At 38.6% G+C, this 25,332-nt stretch overlaps 2 protein-coding genes and 1 long non-coding RNA gene across 6 annotated transcripts in view; 1 reads left to right on the forward strand and 2 right to left on the reverse strand.

Moving 5' to 3' along the window:
• LOC111340561 (mitochondrial import inner membrane translocase subunit TIM14) overlaps window positions 1–25,260 on the reverse strand; it is a 43,411-nt gene extending 18,151 nt beyond the window's left edge. The window contains exons 1-6 of one of the 3 annotated variants that reach the window (XM_022947418.2): window positions 25,228–25,260; window positions 25,099–25,147; window positions 24,939–25,009; window positions 17,765–17,841; window positions 17,407–17,477; window positions 16,421–17,158 (exon numbers count right to left, since the gene is read on the reverse strand). In XM_022947418.2, coding sequence (XP_022803153.1) covers window positions 17,091–17,158; window positions 17,407–17,477; window positions 17,765–17,841; window positions 24,939–25,009; window positions 25,099–25,147; window positions 25,228–25,230 — 339 coding nt within the window. In that variant the 5' untranslated portion in view covers window positions 25,231–25,260 and the 3' untranslated portion in view covers window positions 16,421–17,090. Of the gene's footprint in view, window positions 1–16,420; window positions 17,159–17,406; window positions 17,478–17,764; window positions 17,842–24,938; window positions 25,010–25,098; window positions 25,148–25,227 lie in introns of those variants that run through there. The other 2 variants (XM_088757317.1, XM_088757316.1) reach the window with 2 other exon arrangements.
• LOC111340558 (RNA helicase MOV-10) lies at window positions 2,418–16,274 on the forward strand. 2 transcript variants are annotated; one of them, XM_088757307.1, is made up of 17 exons: window positions 2,418–2,875; window positions 3,247–3,485; window positions 4,828–5,071; window positions 5,839–5,928; window positions 6,184–6,346; window positions 7,545–7,690; window positions 8,189–8,371; window positions 9,215–9,359; window positions 9,568–9,729; window positions 10,217–10,344; window positions 10,599–10,804; window positions 11,905–12,088; window positions 12,710–12,926; window positions 13,318–13,500; window positions 13,629–13,717; window positions 14,628–14,743; window positions 15,834–16,274. In XM_088757307.1, the coding sequence occupies exons 1-17, from the start codon at window positions 2,433–2,435 to the stop codon at window positions 15,899–15,901; spliced, it is 3,006 nt and encodes a 1,001-aa protein (XP_088613433.1). In that variant the 5' UTR covers window positions 2,418–2,432; the 3' UTR covers window positions 15,902–16,274. The 2 variants fall into 2 exon arrangements, with proteins under 2 accessions (XP_088613433.1, XP_088613434.1); XM_088757308.1 differs by having other exon boundaries at window positions 15,837–16,274.
• LOC148733738 (uncharacterized) lies at window positions 23,885–24,932 on the reverse strand. Its single transcript, XR_016000123.1, has 2 exons — window positions 24,218–24,932; window positions 23,885–24,135 (listed from the first exon to the last, which is right to left on the reverse strand). It is a non-coding gene; the product is annotated as an uncharacterized LOC148733738 (long non-coding RNA).
• Window positions 25,261–25,332: the final 72 nt, after the last annotated feature.

Raw genomic sequence — 25,332 nt, forward strand, 5'->3', positions numbered from 1 at the left:
TATTTTTTCCAAGTGTCTAAATTTGGTTGAACTAGTTGTCGCTCTAACGGAATGGAATGAATATATTTGTAATAATGAGCTTGTTTAGTCGACGGCGAACAAAGAAATTAACTCGTCGAGCAAATTTTCGATAAATATATTTTTTTAATTCAGTTGTTTATTGTTGATTTTCTTTGTCATCGATAGCAGAATGTGTATACAGAAAAGCTAGAGTGCTTGATGTAAACGTTTCTGATTTAACTATGGGCTTTTCAGCGTATACTTGTGAAAGCACAATGAATACCGCCGTGACGATGAAGGACCTTATCGGCGTCGTAATTTATTAGTTTTCTTATACGTTGTCAAATCTTTCGTGCTTACCTAACTTGAAATTTTTGGTCTGATTGAAATAGAATTAGTAGAAATCCAATTATTTCAGGAAACCAGCTGGAAACACGGATGCACTCGAGAGTACTAGTCACCCAACAATCAATCAGCGGAAGTATGATTCGACATAACAGCCTAGTAGTATGGTGGCCGAGAACTGCCATTAAAAATATTCAAATTTATAAGAATTATTTTTGTTATTTATTTTTTTTTTTTAATTTCGATTTATTTCTCACTTTTCTTTTTAAAATAAAAGCAAGTGAAAGTAAAATGTAAAATAGAAATAAAATGAAACCAAAGATAAATGAAATCAAATCAAAATTAAATACTACCCGGCCGAGCGCTGCCACTAGTTTTTTTTTTTTTTTTTTTTTTTCGCGGTCGGAAAAAAAAAATTTGTTCGTGGCCGAACGTTGCCACATGGCCGAGGGCTGCCAAACAAACCCAGAATGCACTACCATCAAAAAGTTCATGACAAGCAATTTCTGGGTCGAATAATTCATACCCATGTCCTTGTATGTCTAGCAGCATGAGTTTTTTGTCTGACTTTTCATAAGAAAAATGGGTTAGACATTGAGCCTTCTGACCCATAACATCTGTTTCCTCGACACAACAATCACCAGTATTGTTCAAGTACTTGGTAAACTGTCCATCAATAAACTCCTCCACAGTCACAAATTCTCCTTTATCATCTTCACCGTAGTGAATCTTTCTATACCTTAGGACCTCTCCAAATGCATGTTTTCCAATGATTTTTTGTTCCAACTGGCGAGCAAAATTCCTTGCAAGAAGATGCATCTGAACCGCCTTTTGGGTGTGTTGTTGGACAGTTTGCCCAATGTCCTTTATTCCCTTCACAGCATCAGGAAGGTATCTTTTAATTACCCAGGTAGTCCCCTTGAACTGTGGGTACTTTGTGGTTGCTTTGTATGCATTACGAAACCCACCGTGAGCAAACGGCTCTTATTCTTCGTTGAATTCGACAGTTATTATTGTACAGCTCCTTTCCTTTAATTAATTTATGCGTTGTATCTCCTGCAACACGCTTGTTCCCTCTTTTCGCAGTCACTTTCTCTTTTAAGTTTTCCACGCGGCATCCGCCATACTAGAATCTTGAAAGGCATCTTGCAAAGAATTCTGGGTTTGTTTGGCAGCCCTCGGCCATGTGGCAGTGTTCGGCCACGAACAAATTTTTTTTTTCCGACCGCGAAAAAAAAAAAAAAAAAAAAAAAAAAACTAGTGGCAGCGCTCGGCCGGGTAGTATTTAATTTTGATTTGATTTCATTTATCTTTGGTTTCAATTTATTTCTATGTTACATTTTACTTTCACTTGCTTTTATTTTAAAAAGAAAAGTGAGAAATACATCGAAATTAAAAAAAAATAAACAAAAATAATTCCTATAAATTTGAATATTTTTAATGGCAGTTCTCGGCCACCATATAGTAGCACTTATTGTACTTCTAGAGCTACTCAAGCGAGGAAAAGTTTTCAAAGAAATAAGAATTATTTGGATGATTCTTACATCTTAAAGGTTTTTGCTACCAAAAGTGCCTAAACGCGTAATTAACAAATGGTAAACACCACAGCGTACACTATTGAGTTATGGATGCACGCGGGAGGTTGCTAAGCACGAAAGAAGCGTAAGAGTCGCTCGAGGCGATAGCCGAGAGCGACTCTAGCTTCTTGAGTGCTTAGCAAACCTCCCAAGTGCATCCATAACTCAATAGTGTACGCTGTGGTGTTTACCATTTGTTTTATAACATAACATTAACACATTGTAGCTAAAGAGTTCCCTTTTATTTAACAAATCTTACGTGACCAGAAAAAACAAGCGCGCGCGGAAAAATAGTCTTTGCATTTGCTCACGTCAGCAGCGTACACCCATGGGCAAATGGGGGACGCTAAATTGACCAATCAGAGCGCGCGCTTTACTTTGGTTATGTTATAAACATTAATATTGATCGAACTTAAACGCATTCTGTAAATCCAGGAGGATTCACTTCATTAATTTAGCCCACGTTTTCTTGGTATATTTCTTTGTTGCAGTGGTTGCATTTCAACTAGGATGCAACGAAGAAGGAGAAGAAGGCAAGCGCCGGTGAAAAGTATAGCGAAATCCTTTATTCAGTTCCTTGAGGAAAATGACTTAAAGCACGAAATGGCTAAGTCAGATTTGAAGGAAAAATATGAGTTACAATTTCGCCCTTCGTGCAATGGGTCGAGTGTTTGTTTCTCGAGAGTACTTTCCACACTCAAGAATCGCCTAAATCTGTGTCAGGTAATCCGTGGTCGCGTTGTTTTTGGCGACGGGGAGGCTGCAGCACTTCGAATTCTCGATTCTGACGAATCGACCTCTGAAGAGGAAGAGAGAGATGACATGGAGAGAAACCTTCGCTGCACGACGTGCAAGATGGATTTTCATACTGATGCTCTCCTAAGAAAGCATTTGGAATCGGGTAGTCACCATCAGCAGAGTGTCTTGCGGACGATTCGACAATCAGTAGAAAAGTAAGTGTAGAAACGTTTACGATCCTCATATTCCCAAAGTAACCTTTAATTTACACTCCCGGATGGAATGAGGGAGTTAAAACAGAAGCTTTTCACTGAGCCTGGATCGGATCATAATAAAAAAAATCCATATATAAATTTGCTAGACCAGTTGACATTTATCCGTTACTAAATTCTCTAATTTGCCTCCATATGCAAACCCATCCTGGAACGTAAACTCTACGATAAAAAACCTTGAATGGTGCCAAATATACTCATAAATATGATTGATTTTTGCTGAGATCATCTTTCCTGAACCGAACTCAATTGCGCGTGTAGGCTTTATAATGCAAAACAGTGACAAAGGAGTTTGTTTTGTTTTTACTTAACAGGCCAGACCTTGTTAAGGATAAAAGGGGAATAACGGTTACCTCTGTACCACCAGGGAACGAAAATGGCGTCATTGAATTAAAGGTTCAAAGAAACAAGAGAGAACAAATCACTTTGATAGTGAAAAACACCGGCACCGAAGAAGTTGAATTGAAGGACATAACTCTTTTATGGAAGGTGAATTTCTTCCAGTGCTCAGACTTATTAAGAATTGGTTCAAACGGGGAAGATGTTGATGCAGGTAACATTTGTTAATCGTTAATTATTTATTCTTATTGTTAAATTGAAAAAAAAAAAAAACATAATGGCCCTTCCAACCGCTCCACACCCTTGTTTTCGTGAGCGAGTGAATTAATTTATACGCTCTGATTGGTTATTGAATGCAGTTCCGTTAGAACCCTTTGACATCGCAGCCGCTGAAACTCAGTGTACCATATAAGGGGTTAAAAACGGGACACCTGCAAATATCCTCTCAAGGATGGATGGCAGTTAATCTAGGCCGTTGGGTCTGTTATTTTATCAAGCGTATATACATAATTGATGCAAAAATAAGCGACAACATGCTTAGACATCTTCAGGATGTCATTGTCAAGTGAAAAGCGTGGGTCGATTCGTGTTTAAGAAACAGATCAACGACTATGAGTTTAGGGGTTACTGATATGAAAAGTGACAAATAAAGGTGACTGCAGGGAAACAACAACCTCAGGCAATGAGTGGATTGAGTCTGAGATCTCTGACAAACAACGTTTCAAAACTTAGACAGTTAGGTTGCTTCTACAATTCTTCAGGATGGTAAACTTGTCTTCGAAATTCAAAGGATTTATATTAAGTTCTCTCTTCGAGTGATTTCCGATGGTTGAGCTCTTACATGTCGTTGTGTGAAGCTGACAAGCCACATTTGGCTTAGAAGGAAGGAAAATTGTCTTCCTTGTGTCTTCTAGTTAGCAATCGTAGAAAAATTGTGGTTGTGAAATTGTATTAATGTTAGCTTTTGATTAGAAGTATTCTCTTTTCTTGCAAATTTTCACGGGTCTGATTATAGTGTCTTCAACATGAAGGGACCAGTCATTATCAGTAGCGGATCTAGGGGAGGGAACGAGGGCCCGGGTCCCCCCACTTATTTTGGTTAAGAAATAAACACAGAGGGAACAAAAGCCGACAGGTGAACACCTCCTCCCCCACCCCTTTAGCTCAAGGTCTGGATCCGCCACATATTATTTATCGCCTGGAGGTGGAGGATTTCGGAGGATGACGTAGTTTTCAGGGGGAGCGGAGGGGGGATCAGTTGTCGGTAGAGTTTAAAGAGAGGGAGACAACAAAATTCACTGCTAATTAACAACTAATGACGGGGGATCATAAGAACATAGTACAGAGCCTTATGGGAGGATCAGCCGTCGTAACACAACCAAAATTCTCCAGCCCCCTCCCCCCCACCCCTCCGTGATAGATCATGACGTGTCCCTAATGAAGAGATCATTAGCTGGGAAGTTGATCTTTTTTAGCAGTAGTTATAGATAACGGATTGCATAAGGAAGCGCGGATTTACCTGATAACTGAATGAGTCCTTTATTTCGGTTTTTTAGATGGAGAAACTTCCTTCACAATTGGTTGCAAGAATCAACGCGAGTATGGGTACTCGTATGTACCAGTTGTGTTCACACTCGAAGAAAAGAGTGGTTCGAACTTCCACATTTTGAGATTTTTAGCCGTGCAGATTGTCAGCGACCTGCATGATGCCCTTAAGCCGACGGCACCATATAAAGCCCCTCGAAGAGCATTTAAAGTTCCATTTGACGTCACAACTACACGAGGCCTGAAACTCCCTCCGTAAGTAAAATGTTCAAATAATTAAAAACTTGTTAAAAGTTCTCTATCGGTCAAACACACTATTCAGGAAGCTTTGAATGCTGCTGTCAGCGGGCTTGCTACCTTTGTTTGCTCGAAACCTCACCGATTAGTACTAACTTGGGTTAGAGGTTTATTCAACCTCTCGTCAGTGAAAGCCCTCAAACTAAACAAATGGTTATTCCTGTTTATTATCCAACTACACTTAGACGATTTCAAATAGCGCCATAGACGAGTACAAATATCACGCGGTATTTGTACTCGTCTATTGTAGAGTACCGGTTAAATAGGTTTTCTCGCATCGCGCAAGCGAAGAATTGGATTGTAGTTACGAAAAAAAAAAAAACTGGCGGACAATTTGAATCATATTTCCGACGAGAAAGAGTCAGAATGGCTGGCAAATATAGATCCAAGTTTATTAGATGAATCGAACTAAGAAAAACAGCTTTACAACTAGAAAATTTCTTATGAAGAAGATAGAAACTGCAACCGTGACAACAACGCGCCAATTCCGTTCCGCTTCGCATACTTCTGTCACGCACTCCCCGTAAATAAATATCCGCGAAATTCCCCCGCACTGAAATAACAATTTGGCGTGTTGGATAATAAATAACTTACTATACGTTTTGTTGTGTAGTATCGCTGAGTAGTTTTACTCGTTATTTGTAACGAGTAAAATACGGCACAACTCGTAAAAATACTCAGCGATACTACACAACAAAACGTCTAATAAGATATATGTATTTTAGGCTGAAGCGAGATAGCCTTCACATGGAGAAGTTGGAGCGTTATGACATTCCTCCCACCGTCATTGCTCAGCAAGATCGAAAGGGAATCAGGTAAAATCGGTTTTATCATCATATCCTAGTCCTTTATTTATTATTATCCTCACTTCAACACGTGGTGGACCTTGAAAATTTCTGTTCCCCAAGAGTGACTCTGAAATCAGTTGAAGGGTAAGCTTGCGAGCCAATCAATGTAACAGGTAGTTGGGTTGGAGGGACATACATGATACATCATTAATCCGTTCTTTTATTCTATTAGTCATTTATTTTGCATATATGAACTTAGAGCTAGTTAAACCTTTTCTTTAGGGAAAAGCTAGAAAAACCGCTAACATTTGACACCTACAAGGAAAAGTTTCGGCTTCTTCTCCAATTAGAAGAAATTCAAATGCGAAAAGACATCAGGCACTACGACATGAAAGAGGTAGAGCTTGAACAAGACAGAGATGACAGAGGGTTGCTGAAACTGGAGGTGAGTCTTAATTAAGTTCTAATAGTGAATATCAGTGGGCCGTTTGGGATGGTTACACTATCAAGCGTTGCTAAGTCTCCGTCGCATTTCTATCGGATGTTCACATTTCTTACTATTTCTAATCTACCACACAGCGTTCTTATATTAATATCTGATTGCGTCTGTTAAGGCTTCCTCTCCTTCCCCACTCCCCTGCTTTCATGTTGTCAGCCGTTGCTTCGCGTCAAATCTGTTACAATGGAAATAATTTACATGAAAAAATTACGCGCTTCTGATTGGCTGAAAACTAGTGCATTTTTTATGTTACACGATTGCACTGTCAAAATTTCGTCTGTCTTGACTATCTGTGATGCTTTTTTCATGTAAGTTATTGAAAAGTAGTAAAGCGATTTCTTACCTAATTTGATGTAAATAAGCGCTTGTAAATTTTTCAGACTGCAATTGTTGTCTTTGAAAAATCTACTCGTGCTTATGAACAGCACATTGTACTCGAAATCATGTTACCTATATAAAGTGGGTGAGTTTGTCTATTGTGAAAGCGTCGTTCATGATATCTAGCTTGTGGTGTAGGCGTCTTGATAGCGTTTTTGGCTCTTGATCGTTCACAGAGGCGCCATGTATAATTTAGGGTTGGAGTGGGTGGGTCAAGGGTAGAGACATGCGAATTTTTCTTCCTTATTCTTCTCTTCCTCCTCTCTTCTCACCAATCGACCACTCCTCGATAGAATTTTTTCTCTCCCCAATAACTTCCTCTGCTTTAATTATTCAAGATGGCGACAATACTCTTCGCGAAAAAGTACTGAGCGTTCGCCAAAAATACTGTTGCACTGCAGGTCACATGTCGTATGCATTTCTTTACTCCAGATTTACACCTACGGTGGTTTGAACGAGAATCGTTGCACTGGAACCTTTCCCATTCCGTAGCTTCACTTGCCACACAGTTACCAGAGGAAATTTCACGCTAAGCAAAAATACTCTTACGCGAATGAGTTTCAGTCGCTACCAGTCTTAACGCTGCTGCTTTGGAGAAGTGTGATAATATCTAAGTCGAAACAAAATTTGCCCGAAAACTATCTTCTTAACGTGTACTTCATAATACCTGTGTTCACTGTATAAGATTTGTAGGGCTTTAAACGGATGTTTTTCCACGCAAAGGCGAGGCTTGTCGTTAATTGTTCTTCGACGTTTTTGACACTAGGTACCAGGCCTTGCCGAAAATCGTCCATCGGTATTGCGTGGTGATAGAATATATGCATACGAACATGGTTTGCGTCATCATCGTTACGAAGGAATTGTCCATAAAGTTAAGCTGCAGGATCTAATACTCGGATTTGACAGGTCAAAGTACGTAACTAATAAATTAAGCAGTGTAAATTTCTTTCTTTCAAATTGTGAAGATGAAGGAGCGATGACTTGTTGTACTTGCCAAGCACAAAAAGTTGTTCGCTCGTAAGCACCAACAAACCGATAGAAATAAAAAAAAAAAAAGGAAAAAAAGGTATTTTCATCGAAAAGTCTGACCCTCGTCAGGAGGAAAAACGCGACTCCTCCTTGCTCCAAAACACCCTGGGTCTTAATGGCTTCAATATGCAGTACTACACGTAGACAAATGCAAACTGTATTTAAAATCTATGTAGGAGTGGAAATCAACTTGTGGCGTGGTTTGGCAAATTGAGATTATTTTAAAAAGACGTGCCGTATTATTTCAACTTGGTAAATTGCCATTCCTTTATAGGGGAACGTCCTTCTTTGTTGAACGTACAAGAATATCTATCTGACGCTTATTCTATAGTAAACGAGTGTGTATTCAACCGATCACTACTCGGTGTTTTTGCCCCTCAGGATACCGTTTATCAAAGGGAAAAAGTTCGACATCCAGTTCACATTTAATAGACTTACGGTGCAGATGGAACATCGCGCCTGTGAACGGATTGCGTCAGAATGCAAGAAGGACATGCGAGAAGTTCTTTTTCCACAGCAAGAAATTCTACATAGAGGCGTGATTGTTAACCAAGTGGACGATCGGTATGCAGTATTGAGACTTATTACATCGCTCGCAGCGCCCGTGGGCAAGATGAAGCGAATCCTGTGTTCTGATTGGCTACCCGAGTGGGCAAGATGGGCCCATCTTGCCCGTTTGAGATTGTCCACTTTGAGCTTACGCGAGGAAAAAGTGCTTGGAGCGTACTTACAAAGTTCCTAACTTTTGAACAATGTCGGTAACGAAGTCGCAAACAGCGGCAGAAGAGAGGCAAAACAAAGAAAACTTAAACGACATTCTTGGGGTTTAATAAGCTACAAACACAGTTAGCTTTCTTTCTCGACCCTCGAAATAATTAAGTCACTTTTGATTCTTATTAAAGCGATCCTCTATTGACCAAGCTTGCTTGTTCAAGATGGTTGGATATTAACCTCGTCCTTTTTTTTGCGTTAATATGGACTGAATCGAAAAGAAAGAACTCTGCCAATATCCAACCATCTTGACCTCACGCATGGTTTAACTTAATAACCAGGGCTCGACACTAGCTTTTCAGCTCACTAGCCAAGTGGCTAGTTACAGCTTAGATGTCACAAAAAATTTCAGTTTATTTGCTAGCCAAAGTGGCTGGTGAAAACCACTTGCAAAAAACTGAATTTCTACTAGTCTGTGGCTAGTTGGCTACCGTTAGTGTCGAGCCCTGATAACGCATATTTCCATTCTAGGCTGTTTGAATGCAACGCGTTGTCAACCCTTGAGTTACTAAGAATTGATGATGACCAACTTTTTTTTGTTTGGTTTCTTTCTGACTTGTTCGGTCCTTGACAAAAGGTTGTTGAGCTTGGTATCCTATCTTGTCAATTTAAGCGTGCTATCCAATTTTATTTTAGATCCTTTTACGATCGAAACTTAAATGATGAACAAAAGCAGGCAGTGCAGAAGATTTTGTCGGGATCGTCTCGCCCTGCTCCTTACCTTGTGTTTGGACCTCCTGGAACTGGGAAAACCGTTACTTTGGTGGAAGCTATCAAACAGGTACAGATCAGGATGTTGCTTGTTAGGCTTGCCTCTTACTCTCTATATCTCTTTTCTTTTTTCAAAAACTGATTTGGTATACAACATGAAAAATGGCTAAAACTGTGAACTCCATTTAGACACTCTTTTCTTATTCGGTTTACGTTACCAAGGTTTCCTGATTTGAAACTAGCAGTGACCTCTTTTCATTCTTAATCATCATGTTCAGATACACAAACAGATTAACTCGAGTGTCATTCTTGTGTGTGCGCCTGAAAACAGTGCCGCTGACTTGCTGGCAGAGCGTTTGTTGGATCATGTTGACAAAGGCAAGTTATTTAGGATGTATGCTGCATCAAGAACCTGGGACTCCGTGTCACTGCGTCTCAAGGTAGGGAAATCAATCCTAGTAACCATTCCAAAGTCCTGAAAACTTTCCCTCATAATTACGTGAAATTAAAAATGGACAAAAAACAAAAAACAACAACAAAAAGGCAAAGATAACCAAAATGGCTAATGAGTAGCTATCCAGTTTAGAATCTCCATTTTGAACAAAACCTTAAAAAACGTCCTTCAAGACATGATGCGACCAATGCAAAGAGTAGCGTAATTACAAATGCTCAATGTCGACCCGAGATGAATTTTAATAGGTGCGAGCATTTATTTAAAGTGACGTCACCACACCCTCATTTATTAATTTCGGAGGAACCTCCTTAACCTCGTTCCCAGGTCTTTTCTCTTCCTCACTTTCTCGAGGGAGAAAGAGAGAGAACCTTGGGAACGAGGTTGTGATTTCCCTAGCCGGTGATCCACGTTTTGGCAGAGGTTCAACTGCACTCAACCTCACTTAATTTCATATGAGCCATGGTAATTTTCAGGAGCATCAGGATCCTCACGCACAAGTGATGAATTTTGACCGTGTGACACGTGAAGTGCATTATCCCTCCAAGGAGGAATTGACGAGGAACTATCGCATAATTGTTACTACTCTGGTAACTGCAGGAAGGTAAGCTACATGATCTTAAGAGACCAGAGTGCCTAGCAACAACTCACTGGAAGATGAGAAAAAAGAAAGTTTCCTACACTGACGTCTTGTGCGACTCCAGCTAGTGATTTTATTTTTGCAAAGCGCCGGTATTGTTTCTTTGGAATGGGGAAAGATAACAATATTTCCATCATTTGGTAGTTAAAGCAAGCAAAACTGGAAGAGATTGTTACGTATGCCGCAGGGAGTAATCATTTTCCTTTATGTACTTTCAGATTGGTGTCTGCATCATTTCCCCGCCGTCATTTTACGCACATTTTCATAGACGAGGCGGGGCATGCAACAGAACCCGAGTGTATAATCCCTTTGGCGGACCTTCTGGACCCTGCTAACCCCATAGGAGGTCAGCTGGTGCTTGCAGGAGATCCTAAGCAGTTAGGACCAATCCTTAGGTGCAAAAAAACACAGGAATATGGCCTCGGTAGGTAATACACAGAGCTCAACTCAGACCCGTCGATGTCGGGGTCAGGCGCACCATCAACTGAGCTGCGGAGAAGATTTGAGAGCTTCATGTAAATCTTCATTGAAAACTAGGGCTAGGCAACCGTGCCTAATTATATTAGATGAAAACTCAATGAATCATCGTTATATGGTACACAGATACAACCCAATCCACGGTTATTTTCAGAAGTAAGCTGAGCACCGTGACTTTTTCGAGTAGCAAGTAATTAACTGAGTGTTTTTGTGCCTTACATACATACATACATACATAAACTTTATTGAAGTGTCAAGGTATTTAGCTAAAAGCTAATTGTGGACACTATAAATGAATAACATGAGTATAATATAAGATTAAATAGAGTATACGTAAAAATATTAAGGATATATTCTCAAAATATTATTAATATTCTAAAAAGCATCAATATATAAAATTGTTACAGACAATCATATAAGCAGCAATAGAATGTATATACAGAATTTAGAATGTTAGAAGTCTATAAAATTTAAATAAGACAAGTTTAATAGAGGGTAGGGGAGCACACTCCCAATACACCAGGCAGCCACACAGCAAAAGCCACTATGCATACCCACCTCTTTAAGATGAGCATGCACAGCAGCCACACGTGCTATCCAGCAAGCCAAGCACATTGAGAGCACGCACCCCTCTCCTGAATGCTTGAAGACTGGTCTTACTGCGTAGTTCCTGGCTTATCTTGCCCCATATGTGTGGGCCTAAATATCTGATACTGTGCTTGCCATACTTAACAGTATTATATCTTGGAACAGGAAAATCAGTTCGTAAGTTATAATGCTTATTTTGCTGAAAAAACATATTACATTAACTCTTTAACTCCCAGAAGTGATTAACATGTAACTTCTCCCCATAATATCCATACAATATCTAGTTAACAGGTAGTGAGAATACTCAAATTTATCAGGTAGAAGTTGTTCCCTTGATTGAACACCAAATTCTCGTAACCAATTTACAAGGAAATGTGTAGTAGCTAGAGAGGAGAATTAACAATCGGATCTCGGGAGTTAACACCTGGTTACAATAAAATCTACCTCTTTCATTTTCAGGCATTTCCCTTTTGGAGCGTTTGATGATGTCATGCAACACGTACCGGCGAGAACCAGACAAAGGTTACAATCCCAATCTGTTGACAAAACTTGTCAACAACTACCGCTCCCACAGAGACATCATCGAGATTCCCAAACAACTGTTTTACGACAATGAATTGAAAGAATGTGCTGGGGAGATTGGGTGAGATAAATAAAGAAATAAACACTACACTCCTGCGAACTCCACTACCTTCTTTAGGATATGTATAGTGAATGTTACTCCATTTATGTTTTCTATTTATTGCCCAGCCACCAAAGGCGACTCAACCACTATACACTCCCTTGCTCAATTTTAATCTCTCCTGTACATGATCAGGCTGACTGACAGACAGACGGACACGTGCAGATAGACAGACCGACCGACTGATATCTGGACCAATTCAGCAGACCGACTATTAGACTAACAGAGCAGCTGACGGTAGGATTGATAAGCAGACAGGCTGACGGAGTGGCCGGTAGAGTGAACAGGCCCACCAACTGACTTAGCACCTCATAATAGTCCTTTTTACAGTTGTGGGCTTGGTGGCCAAGCCTTTGATCAGAAGTGAGGCTAAGGGTGACCTTGTTATGATAGAGACGTTGCTGCTTTTCAAATGCAAATTTCTCTGTTATCGTGCTAACTAGATACAGGTCTCTATCACAACAGGGTCACCCTTAGCCTCACTCCTGTTCAAAGGCTTGGCCACCAAGCCCACAACTGTAAAAAGGACTATTGATGAAGGTGTTTTGAATAAAAAGGGTCAAAATTTGAAATTTACCACAGGGATATTATGCTTGACTGGGAGGAGCTACCAAATAAGAAATTTCCGATGATCTTCCACGCGGTGTATGGCAAAGACGAACGAGAAGAGAACAGTCCTTCGTTCTTTAACGTGACTGAAGTGGAAACTGTGGAATTGTACCTGAAGAAACTTTTGGATGACAAGCGCAAGCACCTTAAACCTAAGATGGTTGGAATCATTTCGCCGTACAAGAAACAAGTAGGTCAACTGTGGTAAAAAACGGCCGCATTTTATTCATAACCATCCCCCTTTGGAGTGAGAAGAAACCTTTTAGTATTTGCCATATCCCTCTTGTGGTTCTAAAGACAGCCAAGCTTCATACAACCTAAAAACTTGTCGGACAGAACAATTTCAATGAAAACTTTCTCTACCATGACTTGAAAAGTAAATTTGTAGCCTACGTTCGGCACTCACTTGGACAGTATCAGCATGATTTAAATCTTGCCGTTGCTAAAATTAACTGAACCAACACACTAGTGTTACAGAAAGTTTCAGTTTACAAAAATGTAACTTTCCTTTTCTCCTCTGCGTAGGGCATATGATACAAGTTTTTTTTTGTTTTTGTTTTTTCTAAAATTCTCTTACTTAGGTGCAAAAGATTCAGAAGATGATTGAAAAGAGACGACTCGGTTCAGGAATTAAAGTTGGCAGCGTGGAAGAATTCCAGGGACAAGAACGTATAGTGATCATCTTGTCAACTGTAAGGAGCACCAACAAAGATTACCTTGACATGGACAAAGAATTTCACCTTGGATTCTTAGACAACCCGAAGGTATAGATACCATAACGATTACATTATTGAGTTTTCAATATCGTACAAAGAGCACAGAAAAAAACATGTAAACGAACGAAAAGGCAAAAACAAAACTCAACTGTACTGATGTGCAATGTCTCTTTTAGCGATTCAACGTCGCCGTAACCCGTGCCCAGGCTCTCTTGATTGTAATTGGAAACCCAAACATGCTTCGTATGGATGAAAATTGGACAAGGTTAGTTGACTTAGTTGCAAGTGCGTTAGTTTACGTATAGCATAGCAAGAAAATATGTTCAAATCTATGTATGATGCACGATCCTTCGCAGTAGATAGCGCTAATTATGCAATAGCGAAAATCAGACCCGAAAAAAATCAGGCTTGTACGGGATTCGAACCACTGACCTCTGCGATACTGGTGCAACGCTCTACCAATTGAGCTAACAAGCCAACTGGGGGCTGGCCGTTAAATCTATCGCATTTTACTCACATTTCGTAAATCGGAATAAGAGTCATGGCCGTTTTGACTGACTGTAGCTGGTCAGTCAAAGAGGCAGTCTATAGACCACTTTCATAAATGGCTGCCGTATAAATATTCTTTTGTTTAAATTTTAGTTAGCCCTACTGGCCTCGCTTGAGGTAATGTATTCTTTTGAATTTTGTACTGGAGAACGAGGCCAGGAGGGCTAATTTAAATTTAAACAAAAGAATATTAATCCAGCAGCCATTTATGAAAGTGGTCTATTTGTCATCCGCCACTCGTGTTAACCCCCAGTTGTCAGAGATAGATAGATAATAATCTTTAGACAGGGTGCGTTCTCACAGAAGTGGTTTTCAGAACGGCCCTGTAACTACCCACCCAACCCACCCCAGGGAGGACATCCAACACCCTGCAGGAGACGGGACCTCCATTTATTCGTCCCTATCCGAGAAGACTAGAATATCTAACCATTTCTTGATGTTAAAGAAAGGAAGCATATTCCTCTCAGTTAATTTTAAGACCCTGAGTGTTGGTCCGGCCGGTATTGAACTCTCGACCTTCCGCACAGCAGTCCGGCGCTCTCCCAATTGAGCTAACCAGGCGGCGGTCAGCTAGTTTGCGTGGAAGTTGATTTTATTTTATTTGTTTATATTTTTAATCTTTGTAGACTGCTGGAGTACTGCAATGAAAACGATGCATGTGTTGGTGCGGAAAGGAACAACGAAGCTGCGAATATAGCAAACGTTCTGAGAAAACTTCACCTCTACGAAGAGGAATCACCAGGTGAATGGGTGGTTTGCACGTTACGTCATTGCTGCCATGTTGATGGACGTAAACAATAGATTTCTCATTAGCTCCTTTTGTTCATCCACCAGCATTTGTTCCGTACACCATTGTTACCTTTGTCTCTAGAGATTGGTTGCAAACCACCTATAGTCAAACTAAAGTATGCACAACGGTTTGGCCCTAAACCTTGACAAAACTCAAGCTAGAACAAAGGCTTCTTGTGGCTAAAGGAGGAACTTGGCTACACTGTGAGCTGCCACACCATACTGAGTTGTAAAAGACGAGTGTTTATAAAACTAATTGTTGCTTCATTTTCAGTTTTTGTTAGTTTCTTTGGACCTGACTGTGCACAACAAAGCATTCCATCATGTCAAAATAATTCTTCATCAGGACAAATCTATGACTTTATTCATTGATTATGCATGATGGGAAAACAAAAGATTGTGAATTATATGATCAAGGAGCTTTCAGACAAAAATGGAGCAGCACTGTTGAACTTCTGATGTCTGCAGTCTTTAAAAACCACTCTTTTTATATTTTTTATATTTAATCACTTTCACCAGAGTATGGTGAGGGTTGCACAACAGAGCAAGGCTCCAAATTAAATGCGCCCAATATCCCACCCCAGGGGAGGACATCCATCACACAGTAATCTCGTGTGTGGGAAATTAACGTCTCCTACCCCAACTCATCCTCGGAGACCCAGCGGCTGAGTCGATTTCAAGTTAGGGCATGAAGAGCCTCTTCATGCCCTAACTTGAAATCGACCCACTGCCCCTGGGTCTCCGAGGATGACCCCAACCCTACAGGAGATGGGACCTCCATCTATTCGTCCCTATCCGAGAAGACTAGAATATCTAACCATTTCTTGATGTTATAGAAAGGTAGCAAATTCTTCTCAACTATTTTAAGACCCTGAGTGTTGGTCTGGCCGGGGCTCGAACCCTTGACTTCCCGCACAACAGTCCAGCGCTCTATCCATTGAGCTAACCGGGAGGCGGTTAGCTGTCCTCTTCAAACTACAGTACATCGCAACACCTGTGCGGCAGGAGATTAAGAAGTAACTATTTTTGACTCTCTCTTTCAGAAGTCAGAGATTCAGAGATCAGTCAACGTCAACTACAAGAACAACCAGAGTGGCCGAGGCGGGAATGATTTTCTGCTGCACTAGTCTCACAAACACGTCTCACCTAAGTCTGTGGAACGCTTCTTGGGAGTTGTTCCTGGCATGAGTCATGTCTCAAAGGGTTGCACACTCAGATTTCAATTTAAGTTCTAACTAGCCAATTTTTTGCAACTGGGGTTGTCTTAACATGATTGCAGGAAGGTGTGTAAGCATGTGATGGGAACGTTCAAAGGTATTAGATGTGGAATGGTGAAATAACACAAGTGGCCACAAATATGGTGCCTTAAGTTTTTGAAATATACAGGAAGCAGAAATTAACAAACAAAAATCAAGACCAAAATATTGCAACAAAAAAAAAAAAGGCCATGGCAGTTGAAAACAAAAAGAAAGTTAATAATGAAATAAATCTCAGTGCTTTAGCTGGTGGTTTTGATCTGAATTCTTCAGTTCAAATACAATGCCTCCCTCATTTTGCTTATTATAAATCCAAAGTGGCAGGCACTAGAATTTTATACTCTTTGAAATTATTTACAAATTGGTGGCATTCATCATTAGCTATCAGCGACTATTTATTTCTATAAACCAGAGGGAACATGGTTCAATTTATCATTATAACAACTATTTAAGTTTGAACAAGGCTGGAAATAAACATAATACTTTACATATAAAATTATTTTACATTCTGTGTATTTAATAAGGAAATAATAAAATTGCAAAGAAGTGTTGACAAAATATGACCAGTACATGTGATACATGAATAAATCCTTCATTTACAATATAGTGTTTAGTTTGCAAAGAAGTAATTATGCATAGTGCTCTCTTGTCTCTGTTTCATTACTCCTAAGTAAAATTCTAAATTACCTAAAAAAAAATTATTAATAACTAGCAATATTGTTGCAATACTATATTTGCTGGACAACAGAAAAGATGTCCGGAAAGTTATGTTCTTGCTGAAACAATACCGTTGGCACTCTGTGGGATTCTTGTCCACAAGTTTTAATTCTGTTGTTGGAGCTCATTTCAAGTTTGACCCACCAGGAATGCTTGACAAAGCTAAAGTTCTGCAGATTTATATTTGTTTTTGTCTGTTATCTCCTACAGTCTGTCATTTGGAATATTCCATTAAGTCTTGATTGAAGATTTCTTGTAGCACTGCCCTTGCTCATCTTTTCCACCTTTGCTTGACACATGTCAATTCCTTCATATGAAGTATAGCTATTACTTGCCATTTCCATCAAGAAGATCTTTTGCTTCATTTATTTTTGCAGCAAGATACGGGGAGCCTCCTGCAAGACAACTTAGGTATTTAATCAAAGAGTCCACTTCAATTAACTTTTACAAAGAGGTTTGCAAAAATAGTAGTTAGCAAACTTTCTTGCATTTTCAGTTTCCTGTGATGCCACATTGAAAATCAAGTTTAATATATATCAAACTATGACATCATGATCAAATCCCATCTTCACTCAAATTCTACATAGAAATGTTTGCGTTTTTGGTTGATTTCATCTCAGTGATTTATCATTTTTCTACATACCTCTGTCAGGGTGATTTATCAGCATTATTCTTCTATGTGCCTCTCTAACTTTGGCCTTGCTTGCTGAAGGACTGTAAAAATGGGGTTATAAGTACTTAGATTTCCTAGATAGGCAAAAATATTACTGAAATATAATTTAACTTTGTTGTACTTGTATTATTCTGTCTCACAAGTTCAAATTGATTATTTCTACTGAAAACAAGATTACCAGGGAAAAACAATCATAATTTACTTTCCCAGTATTGATGATGTACCATATCATTTGTGTATTACATTAACAGCCACCCAATTCATCATGTATGATCTCATAATGAATAACATCAAAGTTAATGTAAATCAGACTGAACTCCATCTGTACCTCACTCCCAGTACCAAGCCAGCTTCTCTTTTTGTCATTTTAGGTTCAAATCCTCCTCTGTAATAATGACTGAACTCCTGTTAATTGAAAAATATTGCATACTTAAATTAAAGAAATATATCTATATATATATATATATATATATATATATATATATATATAGAGAGAGAGAGAGAGAGAGAGAGAGAGAGAGAGAGAGAGAGAGAGAGAGAGAGAGAGAGAGAGAGAGAGAGAGAGAGAGAGAGAGAGATATTAAAAAATTGCGAGGATGGACAACTGACGTAAAATTTTAAAAAACGTTTTGGTCAAAGACCTTCAGTTATTTACAACTTTTGAAATAAAAAAAGAGTATTAAATAGGATCGAAGTGCTAATGATTACGTAATTACAGATAACGACTAATGAACTGGTGCTAATGAAAAGATAACAAAAAACCTAATTACAAAGAAAACAATGGACAAAATACAAGAAACAAACCCTAAAAACTAAGAGGTAAGAATACTAAATATGTTAATATGAGTGGTGTAATCAATTGCAAAGAAGCAATGTGGTGAGCATTAAAAAAGGGAAGGCCCACTTTTAACTACAACTGTAAACCGTAACAAAATCCCAAAACAAGGCCTTTGGAGCCCAAAAGGGCAAATTAGCAACAAAATCCCTGGAGGGGCCCTTAAATGATACTAATCATAATAAGATCCCTTGGCAGGGCCTCTGAGTCCAATCCACACCTAAAGGGCTGACAAAATCCAAGAAAAGGGCCTTTGAACGACCAATTAGTAGAGCCTAACATAAGATGGAAAATTAATTATAGCAAATTCTATTTTTCGAATGAAATTCCTTTCTTTTATTCAAACCATGGGATGCCAAAGAGAACAACCGAGCACTCCAATATATACATATATATCGTTAAGTGTACAGCAAGGTCGACGCATGAAGAGACCAACCCTTGACTGTTCTGAACTAGTTTAATTGACGATGTTTCGGCTGTTCAGCCTTCCTCAGGTTAAAAGTTAAAAACTAAAAAGCAGTTTACAATCATTGCGAGCGGCTTATATACAATATAGAATTATTGAGGTAACATAATACAATAAAGGTCTAAATTACCACCTTTATTATATTATAGTTTTATACATTTTATATATATATACAAAATCATCTGCATAGTCCAGTTGCTTCCTAAGAGAAGACGGGAGGGAGAGGAGGAAGGGAGGCATGACTGAGTGGTTGAAGGAGGCAGGTAGGCACGACTGAGTGGTTGGAGGAGGCATGGCCAAGTGGTTAGGGTGCTGGACTTGTAATCAGGTGTCCCAGGTTCAAGTCCTCCACCCTGCCACTCACTGGATTTGTTCTCAGTTGCCCTTAGTTCAAATCCTCGGCTGCACTCTGTAAATAGCCCCCTGGTCTGCCTCCTGCCAGTGGGGATTTTTAAGCACTTAGTTAGTTTACACTGTGGCTGAAAAGCCCCTAAGGGGGAGTTTCAATTTACATATTTATTCATTTATTTATTTAAGGGAAGAGGAAAACTCCAACAGATAAAGGAGCTGTTTTTACATCTTTTCTGATAATTCAACCCTTACTGCAATAAATTTCGAGAAGAATGCTGTATGATGCTAGTGATAGTGGTGGAAAGCTCAATAGTAAATAATGATAATAATAATAATAATAGTCTTTATTAAGAATTATTGTGCAAACAGACGTACAACAACTAACATGAATAGAATGAATAAGGAAAAGGAAAAAGTATTAATTACAAATGAAAAGACATCTATTAATAAAAACTGATTTAAAACGGCTTGTCTGAACTTTAGGTAAAATATAATTATGTGACCTAGTTCTCAACTGCTGTGTTCTCTGGGGAGGTAAGAGATCGCTCAACGCAGTGTTGGTGGAAGAGATCCTTTGCCATAATTTCTCATCTCTATTATGACCGATATCCAAGATACTGTGCTGCTTTAAGCAGTAACCCAGCTTATAACACCTGGCAAAGAGCTTATCAATTCTACTTAAATATTTACTATAAAAAGTGTACCCCCAGACCTCAAGAGCATATGTAAAAACTGAAAGAATCAAACTTTGAAAAAGTAAGTCCAAATTCTCAATAGAGTAGCCATAATATTTACATATTCTTAAAATATACGACCTACTGCTAGCCTTACTAAGTTGATAATCAATGCGAGTGTCCCAATTAACTGGCACTTGCTCAAAGGTAACACCCAATAGTTTTAGTTTTTCTTTCCTCCCTATGATCTTGAGTGGTTCAGGAGGCGTCTTGGAAGTCTTTCCTCGTAAAAGAAGTTCCCATGTTTTCGTCAAGTTGACTTTCATGCAGTTCTTCTCGGACCATTCAATAAAGGATAGGACTTCCGTTTCGGATTCATCTAAGCCTACATTAGCATCGATTGGTAAACTAATAGTTATATCATCAGCAAATTTAACCAGAAGATTCTTATTATTGTTAACAGCTTTGATATCGTTAATAAAAATAGAAAATAAGACCGGCCACAGGACTGTACCTTGAGGAACACCCCTATTTATAGAAACATATTCAGTACTGTGACCATCGACAACAACTCTCTGCTTTCTATGATTTAAAAACTATTAAGCCAATTAATAATAAATGGAATAATGTTAACTTGCTTTAATTTACTACAGAGGGAATTGTGTGATAGAGAGTCAAAGGCCTTACTAAAGTCAAAGGAAAAAATTCTGACAAAATCGGCATTACCATCAAGCCCCTTTAACCATGTGTTGACATTTAATCAATGCCATTGTAGAGTTATGGCCACCCCAATAGGCAAACTGATCTAAATCAATATAATCATTGCAAATACTGAAAAGTTCAAACCTATAGACCAATCATTCAAAAGTCTCATGATAATAGCAGTTAAAGAAATTGGCCGAAGCTGGGTACAGCAAGTCAATGGAGACTCCTTTGGTATAGGCGTGATGTCTGCCATCTTCCAAGAGTATGGTACTTTATGCTGTCACAGCAAGCTGTTAAACACGTTGGTGACAACAGGGGCAAGATTATGGGCAAATTCTCTAAAAAGCCAGTATGGGAGCTCATCTGGGCCGCAAGCAGTCCTCTTAAGCTTAGAAAGAAAGTGTGTGACAATGTGAAGAGGTATTGTAGGTATTCTTGCATCATCAGGAATATCAATTGGTGCAGGGGCTATATATTCAGGATCAGAGCTTATGCTACAAAAACATTTATTAATGATGTCTGGATGAATAACTGAGCTGATCAACTGAAGCTGAGTGTCTCTTCCAGTAATGGTATTGACAGTGGACCACCAAGCATGCGAACCCCTACCGGACATACGAGAATCCTGCTTGACAGCTTGTCATTGATTTTCCCTAATAAGATGGTTGATTCCTCAAGGCCAACAGGGAGCGGTTTAGATCTCTTTTGCAACCTGTTCCTAAATTTCAAAAGATGTTTAACCAATGGTGAAAAGAAAGGAGGATCCCTTGAGGATGTACAAACAGAAATCAGCGGGAAGCACTCGTTAAACATGGTCCGAAGGGTATTAGATAAGCCATCACACTTCAATTTGCAGTCAGTAACAGAAAAAACCTCCTGCCAATCATGGCTTTCAAGCAGATAGGCCATATGAATTTTCATATGGCATTGCTTTCACCGCATTAAAGTTTACACTTATAGCTTCACCCTTGTGTATTCCTTTCGTTTTGACAACACTCATCCATCAAGTTGTAAATTGTGTGAATATTGTTATCTGTCTGATGAATAGGGCTACTCGCCCCTTGAAAGAAAATGAACCTTGAGTTTTACTTTAAATGTGCAGACACAATCTCCATTCAGCGGTTTACACGTTTCTGGTTACTTTGGCAAATGGTGCTTTTCTCCACACTCTTAATTAGCATTTAATGCGGTATTTATCAAATGATTCAAATCAATAAAAAACCAAAATCATTTAAGACTTAAATAAAATACCACCAGGTTAAGAAATCAAACGCAAAATGATATTTTTGCTGACGAGGGCCAACCAGGTGCAATACTGGTTTTGTAAACTAGGTAAACTCAACAGGGATGAAAAACATCTGCGCATGCGTGGTGTGAACATATTGATGTTGTCATTCATGAGCTATTCGATCATTTGACCAGCAAAATGTCGGCGCAATTTAAACTGTATTTGCCTTTCAAACTGGAATGTAAGGACGATATTTGAAAATAACTTCTGTAAAGTAAACTCATCGACATACTGAACGTATTATTTTTGGGAAATGTTTATTTGCTTGCCCTAGAGCCAACAACTTTCAGTACTCGGTAAGGAAACATATTGTAAGCATAATTTCTTTGAGTATAATTTACCTCTATTTTAGGTAATAAGCTAAGATTCAAATTGATAGAAGGTAAATAATATCATGCTTTGTTAATAAATGTGCATCTCCAAGAAAATGGAATTTTTTATCAAGGTGAAGCGAAAGCACACCCATCCTACACAGTGTTACATGAAAAAATTGAAAACACTGCAAAATATCGTGTTAACCCATGCATAGCTACAGCACAAGTTACAAATTGCATTACATATCGCTTTCGCTGGAACTTAACATTTGTTATAGTCCCAAGAGTGTATTGGAAATTAGTTATTTCCATATGACATGAGAGAAGTTCCTATGAATGCTGTTACTCAGCAAAAGCAATATGAAGTCCATTGTTCTCATGGATGTGGAAGTTGGAATAAGTACAACGGCGTTGGAACTCAAATGAAAACAGAAGCCGGAATTGCTTCAGGATTAATCCTGACAGGGAGTTCAGGACCCATGGTGGTATGGCTAATGATATTGTTCAATGCTTTAGGGACTTGCAGAGGTTGTAGCACACCAAAGGTTCGAGGAGAGTTTTGTGTGGTTGAATCATAGATCCTGTTGCCTAGTAAGATTCCTTGAACAATTATCTGGTACACCCACGCATGACTCAGTGGACTGCTTATTATAGAAATATCCACATTGGATGAATAAAACAATTTATTAAACAAAAGGACAATAAGTGAAATAGTGCTCAGAAAGAACCAGAAAGTGACATTGCCATGTTGATGTGGTTGGATATTGACTGTCTTTTTTTTTTTAAAGAAAAACCTTTCTTAAAAAAATGCAAAAGATTTATCTAGCAACCTTTGTGGCATTACATGTGTAAAAGTATGGAATCCCAAATGAAAGGGTTCCCAAATCTCTACAAAAATAGTGAGTTAATAAGGGGAAAGGAAGCATGAGGGTGGCAAGTGTTGAAATGATGAAAATAAAATGTTAGTTGTTCAGTAGAGAATTTGCACTGAGGGATATACAAACTGCAAGGCAGTTATGTCAGTCATAAGGCAGCATTAAAAATAAAAACAATTAGTAGTTTAATGGGTACTAGCATTGATGGTCCACACTTACTTTATTTTCTTACATATCTACATGATATTCCTTTGACCTGCAGATAGTGGGTCAAATTTTTCTTAACTTAATATAACTACACTGGAAATAAAACGAAAATGAAGAAATATAACAAAAATACAAAAAGATACACAAGAAAAGAAAAATGTGAGATTTTCATTGTAAAGGAGAAAAAGTCCTAAAGTTTCTAAGGTTATAAACAATAATATAGAACTGCTTCAATTTGGTTGAACTTAGCTGTGTTTGAATTTTAGCAAAGTCACATCAAGCTCTACATAGGAATATTTAGTCTCCAGAAAATTGGAAAAAGCCCTTTATTTTTTCAAGTATTTCTTTGACAGATGTGTTTATTCATTATTTTTATATTCAAACTGCAAGGCAGTCACTACAACCAGTACAAAAATTTAATGATAATAATAAGGAAGGCTAGAATGAAATAAGATGAGATGGTCATAATTAGAAGAAAAGAAATGAGGGAGATGAGTAACAGGTTGGTTAGCATTAAAAGTAGGTGGTAAAAGGAATAGAAGTTGGATACAGGGAGCCAGAAAAATTTTTTTGAGTTAAAATAAATTTTGGACTGAATATTTTGATTGAAAAGATGGGGGTGGGAGTTTAGGATGGGTTGGTCTGAGTTAGTTTTGATTGACAATAGGTAAATGATTGATCAAAATTACTGGTATCTATCTTGAATTTGAATGGTGATAATAACAGACGATAGTAAATTCCAAAATAATTCAATGATACGAAAGCTTAACTAAGCTATTTTGAAAACACAGTAAATAATGGAACTATTGCAAGATATAATGAGAGAAAAATTCCCTCTCTCCAATATTAGCTTAATTACAATAGTGGAAGTTTACCTATGTAAAATTAACAATAATTCGTTTCGAAACGATAGATATTTAACATTGGTTAAAAAATAAATGGTTCCTTGTTTCATAATTTGTCCAATGTAAAAGAGCCACTTTCCTAGATTTAAATCAAAATAAAACAAAATGCATGATTTCGAGTCAACATAGTTCACAAAGAAATCCATCTGTTATCGCCATACCTAAGTCTCTTTCGGCACTTTAGTAAAGTTTTATTTGACAGGCATTACACCACTTGCTCCCTGGTTGATATCTTGCTTTCTTTCTTCCCTGTATGTCCAAAATTTCGAAAAGGCTTACAGGAATTAAGTTTAATCAATTGGAATGTCGGCCAGAAAATGGTGATGCGCAGCAATTATCTTGCTTTTCAATCGTTCGACGATGATGTAAACAAACTGGAGTTTCTTCAGGCAAGTTCACAGCTTTTGCCAAACCAGGTGGCAGGGTCTTAGCTTGCTGTCACAAGCTTCTTTACTGCTTCTTGTTTTACCGGCGAACCAACATTTTGCATGAACGGACAAAAAAAGTGACCAGGAAAAGCCAATACAACACTGTAAACATTGCTACAAATTGAGCCAGTTCACAAGCGTACTGAAACTTTGCACAAAAGACCGTTTTTTAGCGCGAGAACAATTTTTTTTACAATTTGTACACCCTCTCATTTTTTTAAAATTCTTTTCAAAAATGAGAATTAAAACCTTACCTTCTTCACGGCTTCCTTATTTTTAAAACTTTTTTTAACAGCTGTTCGATTCCAGCAAAAGTTAGTGAGTTTAGACAGGCGCGCGTCTGAGCCCGCGTTTCGTACCGCGGGTCTCTAGCGCACGCGCAGAATTTTTCATCCCTGTCGGTAAACTCAACTTTATCATGAGGGACTTCCCGTTTGTTCTTAATACTACTTACCGGTATCTTAGGAATAATCTTAGGTATCTCATTTAGGTTAACTTTTCTTAACGCCTGCATAGCAAAGCGGCCTGAAATACGAAAGAAATCCTCTGTCAGAATTATGCAACACGTGCAGTTATAAACAAGTTAATTGATACTTTTTTCCCTTTAAACAAACCTGCTATCGCCGCTCCAGCGACTCCAAGCCCTGCTAACACGAGTGTAGTCTAAGGAGAAATGAATACTCTAGATTAGTAAAAAAAGTCCCGCAAAGATGACCATCACAAGGGCGAAGAAAATAACCCACCATCTTTCACGATGTCTGTCGGGTGACTGTCATGACGCAATAAATTACCCAGAGGGCCTCGCGTCAGAAGAAAACGTCTCCCAGTGTCCCAAGGGAGTATCATGG

The sequence above is a fragment of the Stylophora pistillata genome, chromosome 4, assembly GCF_964205215.1.
Source record: "Stylophora pistillata chromosome 4, jaStyPist1.2, whole genome shotgun sequence".
Taxonomy (NCBI): Eukaryota; Metazoa; Cnidaria; class Anthozoa; order Scleractinia; family Pocilloporidae; genus Stylophora; species Stylophora pistillata.